The sequence below is a fragment of the Pygoscelis adeliae genome, unplaced genomic scaffold (assembly GCF_000699105.1).
Source record: "Pygoscelis adeliae isolate BGI_AS28 unplaced genomic scaffold, ASM69910v1 Scaffold77, whole genome shotgun sequence".
NCBI classification, from domain to species: domain Eukaryota; kingdom Metazoa; phylum Chordata; class Aves; order Sphenisciformes; family Spheniscidae; genus Pygoscelis; species Pygoscelis adeliae.
This window is the reverse complement of record NW_008825216.1, coordinates 7,053,125-7,077,065: the sequence shown is the minus strand read 5'-3', so window position 1 is coordinate 7,077,065 and position 23,941 is coordinate 7,053,125. Positions and strand designations below refer to the sequence as shown.

Sequence of the window (23,941 nt, the reverse complement as noted above, 5' to 3'; positions counted from 1 at the left end):
ATAAGGCTCAGTCATTTGGCACATAGAGAACTGACAGATGTAGTGTCCATCACACTGATTTATATTTTTTCCAATTTGTCAAAAATAATCTACATTTTATCTGACAGCTAATTTAGGACTAACAATAAATTCCTCTTCCTGTTCCAATTTCCCATCTGTAGGGGAAGAGTAAGAAATTAAAGGTTCCAAGAAGGGGAAAGTCCTTCCTGAAAATACCATAGTTTCTTTTATATATGTTTTTTTGTCTTGAATGCCTGTGCTGATGCTGCTTTTCAAAGGCAGACTTTTCATCACTAGAGTCCTCCCAGTTACAGGAATTTTACTTTGGCGTTTGGTATGAATCCTGCTTTTTTGTCTGTTTTTCATAGACTTCCACCATTAAGAACATTCCTTTTTATCTTTAAACCTTTCTTTCATTACTGTCACTGGCTGTCCTGTTTCCAGTCTCACTTGCAATGTTAAGTTCCACCAGTCTTCTGACTGTCCCTCCTAAAGCCATAGCCACATTTGCAACCCTCCTTTGACATCTCTCCCATAATACTGCTTTTCTGCACCTCTGAGACTTAAAACCAGACATAAGGGAGAAAAAGGACCAGAACAAACCTAGTGCAAAAGAGACAGATTTCTAGCTTGATCAGTAGCTTGTAGAAAATCTTGCCTCAGCAAGTCATTCAGGAGAGTAAAGACCATTTATCTAGGTCTGTAACATCTGCTCCTAAATCACCACAACGCAGGTGACTGCACTGGCCCATGACTCCAGTGGTTTTGAGTCAGCAGTACAGTCCTCCACTGGTTGTGTCAATCAGTGGAAACTAGAGCTTCCCAGAAATCAGGTGGTGTAGCTTATGCTCACAGCTGAAACAGTCTGTATCTGCTTCTGCATTGGGAATTCTCCATTACACCCTCTCCATGCTGTTACATTTTGTCTATTTGGATGACCTGACTCTGTAGTTTCTATACGCCAATATATTTTCTAAACAAAGCTGAAAGCATGAAAATATGTCGCTCCTCTGGGTTTGCGAGAGATAATAATACCTGCACATCTGCCAGATTGTGTTGCTAGTTACAAGGATGTAAAATGAGAGAAGGTCACAGTAGCTAATGGAATGGTCCCAAGGTTTATCAGTATGAAAGAGAAAAGAATTTAGTGGAGTTTAAAGAGGAGTAATGGTTTCCTCCCTCTCACTGCAGCTGCTTCACCCCGTTTGCTCTTTTTTGCTTGATTATATACAAAAAGAGAAAGTGGACAACTAAGCTAAGTGATGTGTTTTCCAGGGTTGTTGTACCTTGTAACTTGATAATCAACATAATCCAGATTCACTGAGGGAAAGATTTAAAAGGATGTTGGTGACAGATTTCTAATTTGTGAAACCATAGCTATTTCTGTGAAGGTTTTAACATGCAAATAATTAGCTATTTCCCTTTTTTTAAGGAGCCTTTCTGTCCTCACTACACTGATTCTCTAAGTAGAATTTATTATATAAACACTGGTGCTTTGAGAGCTATTCAATCTCTGATTATGTGGTAGACCAAGACAAAAGCATGCAAAATCAATCAATTTATCTAGCTGTCCTGCTCAAATACCGTATGAAACAAAAGAGGTAAAAAAAAAAAAATCGACCAAAGAACTGAAAAAAACACTCCATCTGTGCCTTGTAATCAAGTTAGCAAGTGATATGCTTGTTTTTTAAACCTTTTACATGGATTGGAACAAAACACACTGTTTTGGAAAACAGGCCATTGTATAGATGGAATTGTGTGCCGTTTAAAGTATGAAGGTGTTTAACTTCCTGACACCTTTTCCCCTGCAACAGAAGTTTTACTGATTTTGGTCATCTGCATTTGCAAGAAGCTGGCAAGGAGCAGTAGCATTCTGGACATAACTAGTGACTTTCTGTCAGTTTTTGCGTACAATTTGCAAAGCATTTTCTGAACCCTGTGGATAAAAGAGATTAGACTGAAGCTGAAACTTGTTACAAATGCACTAGAAAATCCAGTCAGGATTCAACTTGTTCTTCTGTGGGCTGAACTGTGAAAAATCAAGAAGTAAATCCTGCTAGAGATTCAGAGAATAAGTGTGTCACTGGTCTTTAACTGACTTGAAAGAAGAGCAAATCTTACCCACAGATTTTTTTTTGTAACATTAAAACGACTTTTCTTTAGCTGAAGAGAATCTTTTATTGATTGAAATTCTAGTAATTTGAAATTTTCCCATCAGTAATTTGTGTGTTTGTAGAGTGCTTAACATTTTTGTCTTTCAAATACTTAATTTTTGTTCAGTGGATTAGTTTGGGAGTTATACAGAAGCTGTTTTATTGACCATCTAAATTTCACGTGTAGGAGACTGACTTTAAAGTTCCTGGAGAAATAATGGCTTGAGTAAATAGTCTGTCTCATTTATTATCTCTGCAGTGCCACATATACCAGTTTAGTAGTGATCAAAAATCCTCAGCAGAGGTGTTTTTTTACTGATTGGTGTGAACTGATGGGCATTCTCAGGCCCTGGGGTTTCTGCTCTTTGGCCCCTGGTTCATAGTTTCACATAAAGGCTAGGAATGTGTAGACATGTAAGCTTTTCTCATATCCCGAAGAAATATGGGACATATTGTTAATGCAGAGATAAAAATGTATTATGTTTTCTTGTGGGTCTTTGGTCTCCAGAGCAAGTGATACATTGCCAATACCAGAATCACCAGAAAAGAAGGTGGAAGAATTTTCACTGTATTAAGAGGTTGTTCCAAAACTGGAAAGAAAGTGTGGAATATAAACATCTAAATGAATATCTAGATGAATAATTCATATAAGGAATCCTAAAAAGTTGGATTTTTACTGTTTCCTCTGAAAAGAATCAGTAGTTTAGGGACAGTGGAGTGGGTGAGGATATTTCAAGGTGGCAGAGAAAGTATTTGGTTATCCCTAGATTATATCTAGTATAGGAAAGGGGGCATCAAGATGTTATTAGGACTGTATTATGAAGCAGCTGCATGAAAAGGAAACTGAAGTTCCTAACATTATACAGCATAAACCAATGTAGCTGGTATTTGAGCTGTAGCAAGCCTCTTCAAATACAATCCTTATATGCAGTCAAAGAAAGATATAAAAACTGTTTGATAAATCTAATAGACCCTTTCCATATAGCTTCTTCAGTATTTTTTCTTTTCCTCCCAAAAGCATCATCATGTGATCAAGAACTTCAGTCAGCCCTGGAGGAAGCTAAACAGCCTCAGAAAGACAATGTGTTCATTCCAGAGTGTGCTCAGGGCGGCCTCTACAAACCAGTGCAGTGCCATCCTTCCACGGGCTACTGCTGGTGTGTTCTGGTGGATACGGGACGTCCCATTCCTGGTACATCAACCAGGTAAGGGAATACACGTTCAGTGCTCAAAAGTTGTAGTGAGAAGATGCCTTAGTGTGCATGTACTAGCATGTAGATTTCTATTGCTGGTGGAATTATGTCATGTAAGTTTCTTCCACTATGAGGTGAAATATTTCTAAGAGACATCAAAAGTTAGGGCTGGATGGCCACAGACTCTTTCACTGCAATGTCACAGGCAGTTTGCTCCCCTAGTCCTCTTTTTTACCTCTATTTTCTGCTGGGAAGCCAAGACTTGGAGCAGATAATGAATAAGCCCAAAGGAAACCTCACACTCCTTAGCCTGAATATAGAAGAACCAAGTAAGATGGTCTATGACAGAAACCACGTCCAATTTCAGAAATGTTTGGTTCTTTTTCCAGCAACGTCCTCAGCTATTTCATATGACTAGATTTGATGGAACAACTGCTTGGGAGCCCATAGAGAGGAAATATCATCTTAGTGTGTTATTAATAGAAGCTTGGAGTTCAGTCTTCTCAGCTGAGCTGGATACATGGTAAAGTGTTGCAGGCGACATAGAGCGTATGTAGGCAAGGCAAGTATCAGGTTCCAAAGGGTGTTATTTAGGCTGGTTATTGAGGTTTGGCCCTTGTAGGAATGCTATAGAAGCTCATATAAAGCTGGCAGGCAGTATGGGTATCTTGATGCAACCATAAATCTTTTCAAGCTTAAGCAAAAATCATTTTTTATAATTTGCGTAAGGTTTGTGAAAAAAACATTATAAGCCACTTGCTGTAAAGTATTGTATTCTTGGGGAGTGTTTTTCACATATTCTTCAAGTGCTGATTTACTGATAGCTGTTTATACGATAGTCTAGACCATGCCAATTACAGTACCAGCTGAAGTAAGCATGACTTAAAGTTACTGTTGATCTGCTGTTTCTGGTAAGTTGAGATCCATAAACTGTCAAAACAAAATAGTCCAAATTTGGTCCTGAAACTGTAGGATCAGTACACATATTGTGTGAGGACCTAGAGATGTCCTCTAGAGATTCCAGAGGCTCCCTTTTCTGCTCTTCGTCTGTTCTCCACCCCTAGGTTTGTTCACTGTTTCTTGTTTTTAGTGCTAATCCTTCTTTGAATTAAAGTTCAAATCATTTTATGGAGCCTTAGTTCCTACTCTCTAATTTGAGCCCAAATCATCTTCTTGTGCTCATCAAGCAATGGGGTTTCTGCTGATTGTTTTGTAGTTCGTCTTTACAAGTACCATTTTATTATAGAATCACAGAATAGTTGAGATTGGCAGGGACCTCTGGAGATTCTCTAGTCCAACCTCTCTACTCAAAGCAAGGTCAGCTAGGGTAGATTGCTCAGGACTGTGTCCAGTTGGCCTTTGAATATCTCCACGATTGGAGAGTCCACAGTGTCTCTGGGCAGCCTGTTCTAGTGTTTGATCACCATCACAGTTAAAAAACAAAAGTTTTTTCTTACGTTTAAATGAAATTTCCAGTATTTCATTTTGTGCCCATTGCCTCTTTTCCTGTCACTGGACTGGAAACAGAGTCAGAGTCTGACTCTGTTTTCTTTATTTCCTGCCCTTTGGATATTTATAGACATCAATAAGATCCTCCCTGAGCCTTCTCTTCCAGGCTGAACAGTCCCAGTTCTCTCACCCTTTCCTTATTATGTCAAATGCTCCAGTCCCTTAATCATATTAATGGCCCTTTGCTAGACCCACTCCAGTATGTCCATGTCCCTCTTGTTTGGGGAGCCCAGAGATGGACCCAGCACTCCAGATATGTCTCACCAGTGCGAATGAGAGGGGAAGGATGACCTCCCTTGACCTGCTGGCAATACTCTTCCTAATGCAGCCCTGGAGGCTGTTGGCCTTCCTTGCTGCAAAGGCACATTGCTGCCTCATACTTAGCTTAGTGTCCCTCAGAAATCCCAGGCCCTTGCCTCAAAGTTGCTTTCCAGCTGGTTGGCCCCATCCCATGCTGGTGCAGGGGGTTAATCTTCCCCAGGTGTGGGAATTTTGCTTTTGCCTTTTTTTGAACTTCATGAGATTCCTACCAGCCCATTTCTCCAGCCTGTTGAGGTCCCTCTGCATGGCAGCACAACCTTCTGGTGTATCAGCCACTCCTCCCAATTTTGTATCAGCTGCAAACATGCTAAAGTCGTTCTCTGTCCCAGCATCCTGGTCATTAATGGAGAGGTGAAACAATAATGGCTCTAGTATTGGACTCTGGGGCACTCCATTGGTGACTGGCTTCCAGCTGAAATTTGTACTGCTGATCCCAACTCTTTGAGACTGGCAGTTCAGCCAGTTTTCAACACACCTCACTGTTTGTTTATCTAGCACATACTTCATCAGTTTGTCTATGAGAATGTAGTCAGAGGGAGTGTCAAAAGCTTTGCTAAAATTAAGATAGACAATATCTGCTAGGCACTGAGCAAGTCATCTCATCATAGAAGGCTGCAGGGTTGGCCAAGCATGATTTCCTCTTCATAAATCCATGCTGACTACTCTCAGTCACCTTCTTGACCTTCACATGTTTTGAAATAGCTTCTAGGAGGATTTGCTGACTGGCTTGTTATTCGGCTCCTCCTTGCCCTTCTTGAAGACAGAAGTGACATTTGCTTTCTTCCAGTCCCCACGAACCTCCCCCAGTCACTACGACCTTTCAAATATAATTGAGAGTGGCTTCACAATGACATCAGCCAGCTCCCTCAGCACTTGTGGGTGCATCCCATCAGGTCCCATGGATTTGTTAGGTCCAGTTTGTTCAAACAATCCCTGACTTGATCCTTCTCCACCAAGAGTAAGTCTTCCTTGCTCTAGACTTTATTACTGGTCTCAGGGACCTGGGATTCCTGAAGACTGGTCTTACAAGTAAAGACCAAGGAGAAGAAGGCACTGAGTACTTCTGCCTTCTCTATGTCCTGGGTCCCCTGTCCCACCCAGCAGCAGGCCCACATTTTCCCAGTCTTCTTTTTGCTGCTGATAGGCGTGTAAGAAGTCTTTCTTGTTGCCCTTCATGCCCCTTACCAGATTTAGATCCAGGGGGCTTTGGCTTTCCTAACCCCATCCCTGCACACTTGGACAGTGTCTGTATATTCCTCCTGTATCACCTGACCCTGTTTCCACTCTTTGTGTGCTTCCTTTTTAAGTGTGGATTTTGTTAGGTGCTCCTTGTTCACCTGTGCAGGCTTCCTCCCACATCATGCACATCGGGATAAACCATTCATGAAACTGGAGGTGGTGATTCTTGAAAATCAAGCAGCTCACTTTCCTACTCATATGTACAGTGTGCATGCAGTGTGTGTGATTTTGGCTTCTACTGTCATACAGACTGGAATTCTAGGTCTTTCCAACCCCTCGATGAATCACCTATGGATCTAGAATCAGCCTCCGTCTTCTTTTTTTCCTGTTTGGTCTGCTGGCCTCCTGTGTTTGGCAACTACACAGTCACTCAGCTGTGGGAGAAGAGGTGGCAGGGAGGTCTTTCACTGTGCTGCATGTCTCCAAAGTTGGAAGGCTGGCAAATCGGATTCAATCGTTTCATGCATATGATTTAGACACAAATCTTCCTTTTGCTCAATGAGTGCTCTGCCTGATGACTGATATTCAAAAGATCAACTGCTGTGGTCTTGACCATTTCTAATTTGTTCAGCTTTGCTGGATTTACGGGCAGTTCTCAATGGAGCTCTGAGGAAGTAATATTTAGTAATATCCCTGGAGAGGACATTTCTGAGCACAGATGGGTAAGTAGAGTACTCAATTTTAGGAGTTTCATACTAAAAAAAGAATGACTGGTGTATTTAGGAATCTACAGTCCTGGTAAACAAGCAGGTGGGATTACTGCTTGGAGTTTAAGAGAAGTGTCTAGACCTCATTTCTGGGAAAGATTTAGGTGGGCTGGAATCCCATTAATTATTTCTTGATTTTATTTTTTTTCCTATATTGATAAAATTAAGCTTTTTTTCTCAAGCAGAGGGAAGTAAAGGGGGATCAGACTATGATGAGATATATGCAGTTGTCTTTTTGTGATTCTTTCTTACAGATTGGAAAGGGTGAACATGTGGGTCTTTCCTAGTTTAAAGAACCAGGGGCTCATGCAAAATGGTGTATGCTATCTTCCAGCTTTCCACTGCAAAATATAAATTAGAAGAGTAGCTGTTAAAACTCTACTGCAGGAACTGATAGCATTAGTACTCCTGCTAGCAAGATGGATGCATTGCATCCTGGAATCTCTGTTCTGCAAATCTGGATTGAATCACTAGGGGACAACAGTGAAAGGATAGACAGATCTGGGAAGCTGTTGCCAGAACAGCTTAGCATTTTGCATGTTGTTTGTTTTGAATACATTCATGAGACTGAAATTTGTCATATCATCAGGCTCTGAATACCACAATAAATAGTAGTCACATTAAACTAGACCCCCAAAATGAAGAGAAGTTATGAATACTCATTCATCTTCTACTGTCCTGTCATCTGAAAAAAAGATAAAACATTTGTCAGTGAAGGTATTCCAGAAAAAAAATCTCATTCTAGAGTTAAAATAAAGATACCACTCTAGGACATTTAAGACAGTAAAACTCACAAGAAATAGGTGAAGTTGTGGTATAAAGCTGGCTTTTATGGAAGCCTAGAGGAAACATCCATTTGACTAAAAGGAGGTAATGCATTTAAAGGGTACAAACAACCATTCCCCCAAAAGTCTATCAGTGTGGTCCTCACCAGCTGGCTCCCAATGCCTCTTGCACATCATAGTGTAACCCTCAGCCTTTTTGCTCAGCAGGGCCATAAGTCTGAGTTCTCACATGCGGCTTTTTAGCAACTAGGATCATGGGCAAAGTAATCCCCAATCCACTTGCACAAGATTCTCTAAACTTAAACAAGAACATAAATCAGCTGCTTCATGAAGCTGCCCACACTGTAGAATCCCTGTGAAAGCCTCCATCCTCTACTGCTTTGTATATCCCAGTAAATCTCAGTGCTTCCCAGCAGACTGCTCAGAGGTATAAAGCAGCTTTCATAAGCCCTTGCCGACTCTACGTATACATTCACTGGTAGGGATTCTTTCCCCTTTAAAATTCAAAAGAGTAACTTGGGATGTCTTTTGACTACATTATTTTTAACCTGACAGTGCTCCATTCTGACATGCTATCCCTTTCCTCCTCTTTCCCCATGAAAACTGAGGCAAGTGTGTTTTTCTTATCAGTTCTTAGCATGGCTGTTCCTGTGTGGTAAATTTCTAATGATTTTCTTTCTTCAGTTGCTTTAAAGAGTTAAACATAGACTTTTCACATTGCAGCATTTTAACACCTATTGGCCTTTAATAGATTTAGTTTGTATGTGATGAACTACATGTGTATTTAACAAAAATATAAGCCAAAAGGGTAGAAGAGTAGAGGCCAAAAAAGAAAGTGTAGGCACAGAGCAGTAACAATAACGGAAGAGGACGAGGGGAATGCAGAGTCAGGTATCAGATTAATTGGGGACCGGGCTGGTTGCCAGATACTGCATTAGTGAGTATTGCTCAGAGATTTCCCTTTCACTCTTTTCTTGGCTGATTGAAGTGGTCATCCATCAGGTATCTGAATCCAACCCATGCTATCAAAGCAGTTTTTTTTTGTTCTTTAGGGAAAAAAAGTGCCTCTAGCTCTCCCATGTCCATGAAACAACACTGTACCTTCTTGCAGCAGCCAAAATTTGATGGGCCAGTGGACAGTTTCATCAGATGATGTGGAAATAAATTAAACACTCGAAGGAAAAATAATATTGATATTTTTCATTCTACCTGATAATTAAGATCAGAATACTTAGGTATTGTTCTTAGGGGCAGTCTGGCCTGGACCCAGGACATAGCCACCATTTAATGCTTTTAAAAAGAATATTTTGTTCCAAAAATTTGGATTAGTATATTTTAATCAGACATTTTAGTATGCCACTCAGTAAATGTCATTTTGGGAAACTTAGAATAGGAGAATTTCGAAGAAAGATGAGCAGTTATATAAAATATGAAAGAACCTAGAGTCCGTGAACAGGTATGTATGTGCACACACATGTAGGTGGACACAAGTCATATTACTAAGTGTGTTTAGCTGAGAATTGAAACTTTCTCTGAAATGCTACACACTAAATTCTGCAGCTTCAAGCTACTTTAGGGGAATGAAAGTAAAATTTCTCAGAAGGAGATTCTGTCAAGCTGAGTGAAAAACCACCATGCATCGATAGTGGGACATAAGACAAAAGGACAGATTCAGCAGCAGATGCCCCCATGCCTCCCAGTCTTGCATAAAAGATATTGCTAGTGGTGTTGCGTAAGTCAAAGTTTGTTGGAAGTACAAATAGCACAGAGTTTCTTGTTACCAGCTGGATTAAAAGTGACTTTAAGTAAACTCAGAAAGCATAGAGGAACCAGAACACTCAAGTAGCAGATGGAGATTCAGTCTTTTTCACAATCCATTTCAAGCTGTTCCAGCATAATTCCCTTCCTTCTAGAAACCCTATCAGTCCTTCGCTCTTGTTCAAAACGTTAGCTGTTCATGGTTAGCCCTTCTTATGTAAACTAACATTTTTTTTTGGAGAGGATACAGTAGCACATGGCTTTAGAGCTGCAGTAGTAACTAACTACAGTACCTGCCTCGCTGTGATTTTGAAATTGCTTCTCTGGTGTTTCCGAACATTAATAATGTGTCAGATATCAGAATTTGTCGTATTGTTTGTGACTTTCTGATTTGGTAGGTGGGAGGAAAACCTGACTTTGGTTTTGGTTTGGTGTTTTTTTGGTGTTTTCAAGATTATTTTTTATTATGTGTTACTTTTTAGCAATTCCCCACAGTTTTCTCCTTCCTCAGTTTTCTTCCCTGTAGAATGGGCTTTGGAATAAATAATGATCTTTTAGTTTGGTGTCAACCCCAGGAGAATAAAGATGTGCTGGCTTCTTTGAAGTAAGTAGAAAATAGGCACGTGAATGTACATTGCCCCTTCTGAATGAAAAAACAGCTTATTCCCTGAATAAAAGAAGGTAGAAGTTTAATTTGGGCTACAAAATTGGAAATAAATTAGTTCTAAATCCAATTAACCTTGGCTGGTTTTATTCTCTCCCTGTTTGTTCTTTAGGTATGAACAACCTAAGTGTGATAACGGTGCCAGAGCTCACCCAACCAAAACAAAGGATTTGTACAAAGGACGCCAGCTTCAAGGTCAGTGAAATAGATAAATTTGGTTTCATGCATTCCAATGCTTTGTTTATTCACTGCAATAAATTAGAAAGCAATTTCTTACCCTATACCAAGACAATGTATCATTTAGATATCACTATATTGATTTGCCACTGACTGAAGTCTTTGGCTTTGGAACAATGTATGTAAATATAGGTCTTCGGATGTTGTCAGAGAAAGTAAGGCTCATTTTCTCAGTAGTTTAAAGGCAGTCACATTTACTTACTGGAATTATTCCTTGCTGTGGTCATACCAGAGAAGTCAGCAAATATGTCCAGAATAACTTGGCCCATACTTCATAATTCTTGTTCTAGCAAAATCCATGGGAAATTGGCCTCTATCTTCAAATCAGTCTAAAAAATGTATCATCTGCTTACTTTTTTCCAAGACTACCCTTGTCAGTTTACCTCAGAATAATATTATTTTATTCTTCTCTGTTGTAGGAACAAACCTTGGTGTTTATTAGATTTTTCATTTGTTCACACTTTTTATAAGCACATGAGAGATCTTATCTCTGGATAGCTGAGATACACAGAAGTCAGTAGACTTGCTTCATTTTTGAAATGGCCTTTTAATATGTTTGAATAACTTGAGGTGTAGCAGATTTAGTGATATTGCACGTTATGAGGGAATTATGAATCACTGTCAGCTGTTGTAAAGAACCAGAAACAAGCAAATAATGTGGGCAGATTTTTTGTATCATGAAAAACATTTCAGTTTGGCCACCCAGAGAAACATCTAGACAATAATTCTGAACTAAACATGCCCATCAGTGTTGAAATGCATATTGAATAAAGCACACATTGATAATCTCTGCCATTAAACAAATTTAATTACAAGGTATAATAAAAAAAAGAAATATGAATGATATGTTATTATACCATGCAGAATTATATGTTGTGTTCTACACAGAAAGGAGTCAATCATAGGATTAACTGTAAGCCGTCCAATTACTGTGGCTGTAAAAATGGCAAGTGTGACCCAAAACCATATCTAGCTAGGTATGATGGGACAGTCAGAAACAGGACAGACAAGGCAGACAAGGAAACGTTCATGCCATTTTAGATAGCACTATTCTTTTTTTCTGGATTTTATCTATAATCGTGGGTACAATTCTGGTCATCTGTGTTCAGGAAAATGGATACACAGGAGAAGTTAGCTAGCACTAATGTATCAGGGAAAGCAGCCACTTTCCAAGAGAAGGCAGCTAGCATTTGCTTCATTTAGACAAACACGATGAAGTCCAGAGGTGATATTGTTCCTCTGAGACCATGAGGAAGAGAAACTGGTTTCCTCTGTGACAATTTTGGCACAAGAAAAATAGATGTGAACTACCCTGAATGAATTTCACCTGGGAGCTGTAAAGTGGTTTCCAACCATTAAAGCAGTGAGGCAACAGCCTTCTAGTAATGGGGCAGAAAATCTGGTTAGTTTTTTAGGTAGATCTTGATTACTTTATGAAAGAGACAGTGGGAGACAGGGTCGAATGAGTGAGGTACTCACTCTGCGTTATGAATTATCACTTAAGATACTGAACATGTATGTATATTAAGAGATGAAAAGCTGATTTACACTAAAAATTCACCTCGGAGCATGAATTTCACAACTCTTACCAAATTGCCTCCATTTCTCTTCCTTCACAAAAAAGGGATGGAGCATGCCTGACTTGCAATTTTGCTGTTTAGCTGCTCACAGAGTTCAGCAAGAACCATATGTGCCGCATAAATCCTCAGATATGTGAAACATAGTGGCAAATACACATCTGTTGACAGTCAGATTGATGATGTTTATCCATCATTTCATCAGTCAGTACTTGCTTACTGAACTTAGTTACTGCTGTTGTAACTTCAGGGAAGTTAGGTATTTCAGGGATAATTTGGGAAATATTTTGGACGTTATCGCGGCCTTTCCATACTGAAAGGGGGCTTATAAGAAAGATGGAGACAGACTTTTTAGTAGGGCCTGTAGCAATAGGACAAGGGGTAACGGTTTTAAACTGAAAGATTCAGACTAGATGTAAGGAAGAAATTTTTTTACAATGAGGGTGGCGAAACGCTGGAACAGGTTGCCCAGAGAGGTGGTGGATGCCCCATCCCTGGAAACATTCAAGGTCAGGTTGGACGGGGCTCTGAGCAACCTGATCTAGTTGAAGGTGTCCCTGCCCATGGAAGGGGCGTTGGACTAGATGACCTTTAAAGGTCCCTTCCAATCCAAAATGTTCTAAGATATATTACAATCCTTACTCCATGGAAATCAGTGGAAAGTTGGCCATCTTCAACAATTTATTTCAAACAGCACTTGCATAGTTACAGACTTGGATAGTTAATTGATTTCATGAGTGTTTTTTCCAAGTGAAAAGAACTTGCCCTCAGAAGAGAGTATAGCAGAGCAGAAGCGGAAGAAACAAGTTTTGCACTAAAAGATATCACTTGCTGGTCACTCCTACCTTTTCCTAAAAATTTTGAAGAAGCATTTGCTAGCTGGAATCTTAGAGGGAGGATGGGCACGTGAAGGGTTTTAAGCTTTCACACATCTATTTCTTATCCAAACTGGTAGTGCTTTTATACAGTACAGTAATAAAGATTTATCCAAAGTCAAGATACTTTTCCAGTGAAACAATTAACAAGCACTTTCCATGCTGTAAACTCCTACCTGATAAATTCATTTTGATTTTCTTTTTCTACTTTATGATATTTTGCATTATGTGAGCTTTAGTCCAACAAACCACTGCAGCAATGTGAGCTCATAATTGTCATAAATTATTATGTATGACATGGATTTGCTCTCCCATATCTTACATTGCTTAATCTTTGACTTTGAAATGCTTTATATTATTTTAAAATAAGGCAAATACCAAAATTTCCTAACATTTCTTAAATACTTACGGATTAGCTAGAAAAACCTCCCTCTTCTACTCTGCAGCAGCATGGAATAAGTGCATGCCTATAGAAGTAACAGGGGGAAGAGGTTATGTCACAGTTGCAGTTGTATTAAGGTGTTTATTTTTCCTTCTGTCTCTTAAGGCTTTCTCTTTTCTGTTAAATGCCCAAGTCCTCAACTGGCAAATTTCTCTCTTATCATACAAACACTACATGAAGTAAAAATTAATTGAGTTTGCTTTAGATAGTTTTTTGGAAAAAGGAGGTTGAAATAGGATCTTACACAGATGTGGCTAGTTGTTAACAAGTAACGTAAAATTGCACAAATGGCTAATACTAATTAACTTTTTAGTAGAAATGAACCACTATCACTCAAAGTTTCCCTATTGTAAGCAGTGTTGCAAAGGCATGTTTGCATTTGTGTTGTCTAAATTTAAATACAGCATCTGATTGCCGAGTGGTGCCAGGACTGCATAAAAAATGTAGGTTGTGTACTTACTTTCAAGGAATAATACATTTTTGAAAGGATGTGTTTGCTTGATTTGCAGCTTATACCCACAAAAATGCAGTAGCCCTGGGTGAAACCACTGTGACTGCCTGCCATGTAAAACCAGGATGATTTGAAAACAATTACTTTACTACTATGGATGATCTTAAATAGGATAAAACCCACTAGTACATCCTCAGGTGGATTAAATTGGCATAGTTCTGAAGCTACGCAGATTTATACCACCTGAAAATTTGAACCCATTACATGTTGAGCCAAATATTTTTAGCAATAATTTGCAAATAAATCAAGATGCAGTTTTTGGCAAACACTGATATCTTGTTAAGGCAAAATTGTAGAAGGTAAGGGCCCCTTGGACTCTATGCCAAAATTCCCACTGATTTAAACTGAGCTAAGAATATATCCTCACATCTTAAGGGTAACTTAATATAAAGCATCTGAAATTGAAGGCTAATCTAATGTTTGTAAGAACGATCCAAGCCACCTGTATCTGTTAGATTGGGCTGGAAGTTATATAATAATAAATCTTCCCATTAGATTTCTAGGCCTTTTTTTAAAGCCAAAGCATTTTTCTGAAGTTACTTGTGGTTTTGATCCTTCTCAGAAACTAGTTATTCCAAGATAATGAAAATGAACCCAAAAAGGAGTCTAGAGAATGTCACATACTGGGGAAACAGAAGGATTTTTTACTTTTCTCACGATCAGAGTTTTCAAACGTTCCTATTTTGACCTTCTGGTCTCCTCTGTGTTATACAGTAAAATGGAAGCCCTGTGATGAACCGACATGTTCTGTAAAGAGTCGAATGTTTTATTTCAGACTTTTGGATAACTGGTGTGTTAAACAGAAATTCAGTTTTCTACACAATCTGGTCAAGAGCATTTAAAAGGGTATAGCATGAAGGCTGGTTAAGCTAAACCTGTAGTACAATGGAATGAGGTGTAGGTGCCCCTGTATTTTCCTAAAATCATGAGTGGTAATAGGTCAAATTCAACCAAGCTGAAGAAATACCAGTTCCTGGAACACAGGGTGGGTCTATGGGTGAAGGTATTTTCAAGCATTATGTGTATCCACTAGTTTTTAATAATCAGTAAAATATTTTTCAGCACGTACCCTCAATAGATGTATATTTATTTATAAATTATATAGATGTACTACTATACTAATATATTAAGTACATTTTAAAACTTACCCAAATATAGAAATTAAAAAAGGATGAAATAAAGATGAAATAAACACAATTTTAATTTTAAATTTTATTTTATTTATTAATAGTACAAAAAAATTTTCTTCCTGCATTCCAATTGATTGTCTTGTGCCCCCCCTGGGGTACATGCACCCCACTTTGGAGACCAGTGCCTTAGACAATGGATAAGCTACCTGTTCATAAAGCTAGTCTTGTCTCTGGTCTAAGCAACCTGGAAGAAAGGGACTTGGATATGTAAGAGAGCAAGACATGATAGCATATTGAGACAGTGCCAGACCACTCAGCTATTCTTACTTAACCTGGGAATTTATCTGTTTTTCCTGTGATATAATTTTCATTACAAGACCTGAAATTTGAAAAGTAAGTGGAAAAATTTGAAAAGTATTATGGGAAATGTAATTTTGCTCACACAACATTCTTTAATTAGAAGTACCCTTATCTTTTGTGCAAGAAAAAAAAAAAAAAGAGAAATCCAAATGAGTAAAAGTCACACAAGCTTGAGAGACGGACACAATGTCAAGCTGGATTTTGAGACTTTTCTGGGTTTCTATGTTTTTGTGGCTTTAAGTCAGACCATTAATTTTGTTTTCATTTCATTTTGGTTTGTTTAAGTTTCTCCTTTTCTTTAACACAGTATGTTTTTTGAAGTTCCTATAGTTGTGATGCTTCCTCTCATACAAAAGGACAATTTGGGAGGGGAAACTGTAGTATGGAAATGACAGTGCCTTGTAAACTGTAACAGTAACACAATCTACTGACTTGGGTGAATGTTCAGATTCAGTAAGTCCATCTACTAAAGGACCTGAAAGTCTCCCTTTTCTATTTTTTCAAAATAACATAGCTCTTCACTGCTGAATATTTCCTTTTCCTGAGATGCTGATCTCAATTAACCCAGCTGGAATCCAGTAGAATGCATCAATTGCATTGAAGTTACTGTAGATTTCTACTTGTGAAATAAGATCATCATTTCACTCTTATTTTTATCCTTCCTGGCAATCCCGCAGCTCTCTGAAAAGCCTCGCTTCAGATGCTTCTCATTACAATTTTTGATCCTAGAGCATTTATCCAAAAAGATGAGTATTTTGGGTTTTTATAGCACTGAGTTAATAAGCATCTGAAAGGTTTCCATTTTTAATGTCTAGGATTTAATCAGTGATACAAGAAGGATCCAAATTAGAAAAACTGGCATCTTTGCTCAGCCTCTATGAGACAGATTTCGAATTCTCAGTTTGGACAAGAGTGTAGACCACTGCTCCCTCCTCCCTGCAACCCAAAACCAAAACCCAGTGCTTTCCATCCAGGGCCTAAGCTCTGCTGATCACTGTGTTGGTACTGTGATGGTCTACAGTTTACGTCAAGCTAAGAATGTTAAAATATTACTTAATTGAAATGTCTTGATGCATGTCCCTTGTATAGTCAATCAGCTTACTTAATAACAAAAAAAATCCCTTAAAACTCTTCCTTAAATATGGTTGTGTTGAACTACGGGTTGTTTTCTGATTTCACAGCCTACTAGTGACTCTGTTCTCAGCTATTGTTTTGTCCTGTGGATCTTCATAAGCTTAGTTTAACCTTGGCATTCAAGCAGTTAATATTTTTTCTTGAAAATCGTGCATGACAGCTGTTTAACTCATTTGTTTAATTCACATTTGTGTTACTTAAGAGAAACAAAAGTATTCTAACTGCCCAATTTTCTTCCTATTGTAATGGCTTTATTTACTGTGTTTCTGAAAGGGATAATCCAGCATTGACCCTGAACAGTTTATATTTTGTGGAGCAAAACTTGAGATTTAAGTTATGGGCGAATTATGTGTGGAAAAGTACAGTTTGCTTTTGGCTGTTGGCAGCGCATCTTCTTTTTCCAAAGTTAAAGCGAAATAATCAGAAATGCTCAAACCATGATGATGCAACACCCACAGCCAAACAGCCATCATATAAAGAGTTTTACTTCAAAGGCATCTTTAAAAAAAAGAAAGTGATAGAGGCTTAACTGCTTTTCCTTTTGAGGTATGTTCCATTATACTTTTACAGTTGCTCCGCTTTTGACCATGAGCACATCAGATTTCATAAGGTGCCAGACTATTTCTCAGCTAAAATGCTGAGGTACCACCACTGATCTACCTCATCTTGCTTCTTCATTTCCTCTGTGTAGTCCAGTACTGGCACCAAGTAGAAAATAATCTTACCTTACTACACATTCTTAAACGTTTGAATGACTAAAACTTTGCTTGTTTTTAAAGGTATCAGTTAAGTAATTGAGTATTTCTGATCGTAATGCAGATTATATACATATGCCTGCCTTCGCATGAGCTTCGAATTGTTAGGTCAATTGGCATGTAACTTTCTCCACTGAGCTGTGATTTAAAAGGATTATATTTTTATGATGTAACCAGGTTTTTGGCTGCATGAGCTAATATTTAAAATATCCGTTTCTGCTATTGAATCTTAAAGTTCCGAGGTGTCAACCAACCATTGGAAGTTGCTGGCTGTTTTGAATGAGCCTGTAACTATCGTCCTGAGCCCTATACTGATTTATTTACCAAGAGATACTTGGCAAAAGGGCTCTGTATGGAGCAGACCTGCCTCGTTACGTGTTTGAACTATGACCAGGAAATGTTGGTGCAAAGCCGGTGTGAACCCTTACGGCAGTGATGGCAGAACTGAATAGCTGCGTGGCAAGGATGAAGGAGGGGGCCTGCCTGGAGCCTGGCAGGGCCTGCAGGGAGGACAGGAGAGGTGAGGCTCAACAGCGAGGTGCAGAGGGGTGCTGGAGGGCCAGGCTTGCTCCTCATCAGCCCCGTAGTGCTGGGGGAGGCTGAGGAATGGCTGCTTCCCCTTCCAAAGCAGTAGCTATCTCCTCTAATGTATGGGGCTGCAGTAGGAAGCCTGACTTTCCAGCCCTCTGTTGTCCTGAGCAGCTGGATGCCTTTCCAATACCGTAGGCCTCATATAGGTTAGTGACAGCTCAGTGAAGGGTCCTTTCCACGTGTTACGTCCACTACAATTATCCTGTGCTGGCAGTCTGAGACAGAGGTGGTGGGGGATGCTGACCAGGCGAAGATGTGGTTGTCAAAGAGGACATCTGCATGTCTGCAGTGCAGTAAGGTTAATGCAACACCAGCGCGCTTGGTGAATGGGAAGAGGGGTGCACGCAGCAGACAGGCTGGTACCGCAAGCACTGGCTCAGTCAGAGTTAGCACACTGTAACACAAAAGCTTATTTGGGTACTGAGCAGTGGTGGCCTGGGGAGGATGTTGGGCTAAGGCAGTACTTCTCACAACTACGTAGGTCTACCTGGTCAAAACTCCGTATGAAGAGGGAGGTCTGCAGCCGTAAGTCCTGAGGCCACTACTATGGCTTCAGCAGCTGAACCTCCAAAGAGGACTGTCTCTTTAACCTACAACGGTTTGCTTGGGCCTTTGGCTTTAGTAACTTCAATATTATTACCCTATTGTCTGGCTACATGATTATATCGTAGTCTCCCAGCGGGCAGTTTTGCTCCAGAGGAGGGAAGGCCTGCAAGTTATTTTTCAAGGCTCTGCAGATCACATTTATTTCCTGCACACCCTCTTCTGTCCATCTCCCCATCCTGTCTTTAATTACTAATGGTCTGGCCACAGTTCTTCGTATTGCTTTATTTTTGCCTCAATTTGTAGTCATTTCTTAACAAAACAATATCTTCCCCCAACCTAAAGCAGAAATATTAATATCTGAAACAAAAAAAATGCTCAAGCACATAACTTAAGAGCTGCTGTAACTTCCAGTTATGTGTGAATTTGTCTAAAAAAATTACAGTGAAAGTATTTGAACTACTAGTAAAGTGCCAGTGAAAGACAGAGCTGTGTCACAGCTAGCAAAAGAGAAAAGCTGGCTAATTAAAGGTGATGCTACTGGCTCAGTAATAGCATTTCTTTCATTGCTCTATTTAATATTAACCTATAATTTTATGTTTATTTTAAAGGGCTATATTAGGACTAATAAACACTGACTTCATTTGCTTCTCAGCATTAAAAAAAATGCTGGAGGCTATGCCAAAAAATATAAATTCTGTTTCTCACCTCACTTGTTGCTGTCCTCCCTTTCCAGCCAAATCCCTTGTTAAGTAGAGCAGCCTTGCCTGCTGTGCTGCTCTGTGCCGTGGGGTTCTGCTCTCAGTGGGAGCAGTGGGACACCCCCAGGGGACACATGCCCAGAAAGGGAGAACGTTCTCCTGTGTCTGGCTGGCTTCCTGGGAGGTTGTCGCCCAGCAGCTGTACAGTCACTGTCTCTGCACCAGCACTCTCCAAATGGGTTTCTGATTGTGTTTTTTGCCTTCTGGGCCAAAGAAGGATTAATTGAGAGAATGCTTTCCCCCAGAAATGCCTTTTCTAAGTCTGAGTAGACGTCAGAAAAGTTCCACTGACCCTCATGAAGCTGTGTTGGTTTACTCATTGATGATGTAAATATGTAGACAAATGCTGCCCCCTGCACTTGGTGATTTTGCCATTGATTCTGATAAAGATGGACCCTTTTCTTCCATCTTTACTAGGGAAATGATTATTTTGGAGTGAATGTATATATACATATATAAATATATATATAAAAATACACATGCATAAAAAATATTTGTTTTCCCCTCAGTGAGAAGTAATAAACTAAGTGAAAGCTGTTCTGCCATAAAACTTCGGTAAAGCTGAAAAAAGACATTTCAGAAAGATATTTTAATTCCTACCTTTAATTTATCTATATTTATCTATATCTTTTTATCTATATCTACATTTAATCCATAATTTAGTACATACGGTGTTCTAAATCTAGCAGTGAAAAAGCTTTGGTTGAACAGATTTGTTTTTCTTTTTCTTTTAAAAAACAGAGCAGCATCATGGATAAAAATCACATTGTCATGAGTATTATTAACTCATGGAGCTGATTTAGAGAGGTTTAATATTTTTTTTGGTCTTTTACTGAAAAGTTTCTAACCGCTCTATAAATCTGTGCTTATGTTTAGCAGTTCCCTACCTCCACATGGTGTAATTTTGCTTGGATATCTCTGAACTGCTTATAGCAAGGAGCATACCCATTAACAATGATCAAAACAGTGAACTTCCTACCTAAAAGCAAATGTGGCCTTGCAAGACAGTGGAAGTTTGGACAGACTTTGTAATGCCATGGCAGATTAGCCTGTAACAAGAAGATGTAATACACAGCCCTCCTGGATGAAACTCAGAGTGCATTACTAGTCAAACCACACTCGGCAGAGTAGGAAAATCTATCATAGGCTTGTAGTCATCACACCAAAGGGGGGGGGGGGGGGAATCCACAAGGCATTCATTCTTACCCATTCAAGCAAATGGTCATTTCTGTAATATCTAAAGGTAGAATAGAGATTTTGATACATAAATATTCAATGAGTTCAGATCCTTATGCTAGAATTATGTCTGTGTGTCCCATTGGTATCTGTTTTAGATTGAATCTCTTTCTGGAAGTGCCTGTCTCCATTGACTGTAGAGGGAGCAAGTATGACTAACATCAGTAGTTGAATATATTTTGATAGCTCAAGTTAAATGACGTCATTGACACCTTACCTGAACAGGTCATGATAATGAACAGCTGTGGTATTCCACAAACAGTGAGATACAGCCTGGCTTTGTCTCTGTTGTGGTCAACGGTATTCAGCTAAGATTGGGTCACACAACAACATTTTTTCTTGCACTGTTCCACTCTGAATTGCTTTTAACAGGGAAGTAAGCCTGACAATACTAATAGGGTATGAAAGCATCTATTTGAAAAATGGCATTTTTTCAGATACTCCTTTATCTCACTTAAGATAAGTATTTGGAATATTACCTACATTGTGGATATTGGGTCGGGGGGAGGGGGAGAGGAATGACTAATGGCTCCCTGAAACCAGTTTAGTCTAGTGAAATCTTAAATTTCATTCTCCTTAAGCTATCACTCCATGTAGACTGCTCAGCCCTGCTTACTGACGACAAGCCCCAGCCTCTGTGCATGGACTAATACTCTGTAATTCAAGAGATTTCTGTTGGTCAGCGTTCAGTTGCTCAAAAGCACATAGCATTGAGCCCCCCTGGGGATAAACAGAGATGCTCTAGAATAGAGAGCTGAGAGCCCTTCTTTTCTACTGAACATTATATTTACTCTCCTTTTATCTTTATTCTTTTTTTCTAATACCAAAAAGACGAAGAAGGAAATGAATTTATGTGAAATGTTTTGATGCAGAGATTAGCCTAATCAAGAAATCCGAAAGAAAGTGCAAAACGGTGCATGTTAAACAGCTTTGTTTCTTTTAGCAAGGGCTCTGCGGAAAATCTATATGAGTATTAAGAAAATCAGGATACTTACTGTCTTTTAAAAGGAGTCTGAAGTTCGCAGTGAAAATACCTCAGACCCCTTTAAAACAGCTGCTTGTAATTACATGACTATAGGTACTGAGGTATTGTCTGTGCCCAGTATAAAATCCTAGCAAAAGCAGCGTGAAACTTTGATCACATTGGAACCTAAAAAGGATTAAAATATTTGCCCTCATTGAACGAACTTTGACGCTGTATTCCTAAAGCTACTAAGCTTCAAGAAATGCATTTAAAAAATCTTGAAATAGTTTCTGGTACAGTGAAGACATGGGAGAGGTATCTCATAATAGCTTGGGGCAACTGGATTGCAGTTCTTGGGTGAGGAGTAGAAAAAACAACACAAGAAGAGTGGAAGATTGATGTAGAATAAACTCAGTGTTTTCTGCCAGAATGCCTGCAATCATTATCATCTCACAATCTGAAAGATGGCAGGAAAAACTCTCATGACTGGACGGAAAAGGCAAAAACTTTTTAGTCTGCCAGGGCTGTAATCATAATGAATGACACCTGAACCTTATCATGACAGTGAGTGGGAGTTGCATAATGAGACACTATTTCCTCTAAGACGCATGGTATGGGGCTTCTCCTTTTCCATCTGATAGAGTGAAAACTGAATAAAAACATGCCATTGATTTGTAAAGCTGTTCCCTGCAAAATGGATATCTTGCTTTGTTGTGTTTTCATACTTGCATACAAGTTCTCCTTGATTATCTGTCAAAAACAGCTCTCATATTTAATCTGTGGACAGGGAAAAATAAATATGTTCATTTCTGAATGAATGTATATCTGCAGCTGTATTTTCAAGAGGGAACAACAATGGTTAGGCATTTATTCTTTGCATTTAGTCACCTGGAGAAGTGTTCCAGTTTTCAAATAAAATGAGCACTTGGTTCCCAGTGAGTTCAGTGGGATTTTCATTTCCCAGCAACTTTGAAAATACCCTGTACTGATAATAAACCACCCTAGTAATTTTGTGTTTTGTATCAAACAGTGACTTTTTGAAATCCAGGCAGAGTTATGAGATTAGGGCTTGTGAAACATTAAGCCAGTGCAACACTTCCCACTTCCTAACATTTTGAGTAAGTTAATGTATAATACAGAAACAACATCAGTTTTGGCTGATGAGTAATGACTGAAAGTGTCAAGCAATGAGTTTAGCTCACTTGCCCAGGAAAACGAACAAGATGTAGTCAAAATTGTTGATAGTCTGATCTCACATCAGTAGGTATATTTTTCTGAAGAAAATACTTTGATTTTAGCCTGCTGCATTAATCTTTCTGTTCACTTACTTTTGAGAAAAAGGCCATCTCTGACAATCAGAGAGTATATTCAATGCTCACGTTTTCTAGATACAAGCATGGCTTACCTGAGAAGACCAGTGGAACTCATCACCAGCGTAAGAGGCAAAATCAGTGTTGCATGATCTCACTGAGGTTGGTTTTATTTTAGAAAGTAAAATATCAGTATTAAGCAGAGTTTCCAGCTGAGGGTCAAAGGTAATGCCAGGTTATGCCCTCCTACTCATGCAGGATCAAAGACATGATTGACTATACATGCTATGTCTCGGTAAGGAAGTGCTGCAACCTTGGTGCAGCCACAGATAGAGGATGGCATACCTGCTACTATTAATATGGAGAACTTGGGACAAGAGATGAGCTTGGGAAGTCTCCGTGCTTAGTATAGTTAATTGTTTGTATCACAATAGTTTATAGTTGTATAGTCTGGGATCCCAGTGTTCTGGGCATTGTGCAAACACAGAATAACAAGATGATGCCTGGAAAATTTGCAGTCTAGCTGATTGCAAAGCCACTTGGACAATGGGTGGACAGATGCCATCAACTGAAGAGGCAGTGAAAGTTCCTGCCAATTCCTCAAAGTGCTTCAGTCTGCCAACATGTGTCACCTCTGTTTCACACTGGCTGAGCTTAAGCCAGCTGGCTTTCCTCCAGGTCCCTTTTTGCATCAGGTATTTAGACAGCAGAGAATGCATTTCTCTGGGCTCAGTGAAGAGATGTAGAACAAATATTGTTGTTCACAAAGATGACAGCATATACAAGACTATCTCAGTGGTTTGCAAATACATCATGTTATTCCTGGCGTTCAGTACAACTTGTAGGCCTCCACAACTGAGCGCCCTCGAGGAGGAAATGAAATTACTCCATACAAACACCTGGGAATTCTTTCAAAGGATCCAGAATGCTTCACAAGATTCAGAAATTTGCTTCTCTATAACTCAGCAGGAGTGCTACTGTTCATAGATTCCTGATGTTAGCATACGGCAAAAATCCATGAATAATTTTGGGAAATAAATTATTCACAAATTTTGCCCTTTATGCTTGTGAAGTTCTTGAATTTGTTTGCTATCTAGAAATGTCTTCTGGTAAAGCCTCTTGCTCTGTAAGTCATCCACAAGCAATTAATTGTAAATACTCCTAAAATACAATTCATGACCTGCTG

The 23,941-nt window shown here is 39.2% G+C and overlaps 1 protein-coding gene across 1 annotated transcript in view; it reads left to right on the top strand.

Annotated features, from left to right (window-relative positions):
* The window catches only part of SMOC2 (SPARC related modular calcium binding 2), a 124,450-nt gene that overhangs the window by 74,145 nt on the left and 26,364 nt on the right, over positions 1 to 23,941 (top strand). Inside the window, exons 11-12 of the mRNA XM_009329252.1 lie at positions 3,172 to 3,358; positions 10,442 to 10,524. Coding sequence (XP_009327527.1) covers positions 3,172 to 3,358; positions 10,442 to 10,524 — 270 coding nt within the window. The remainder of the gene's footprint in view (positions 1 to 3,171; positions 3,359 to 10,441; positions 10,525 to 23,941) is intronic.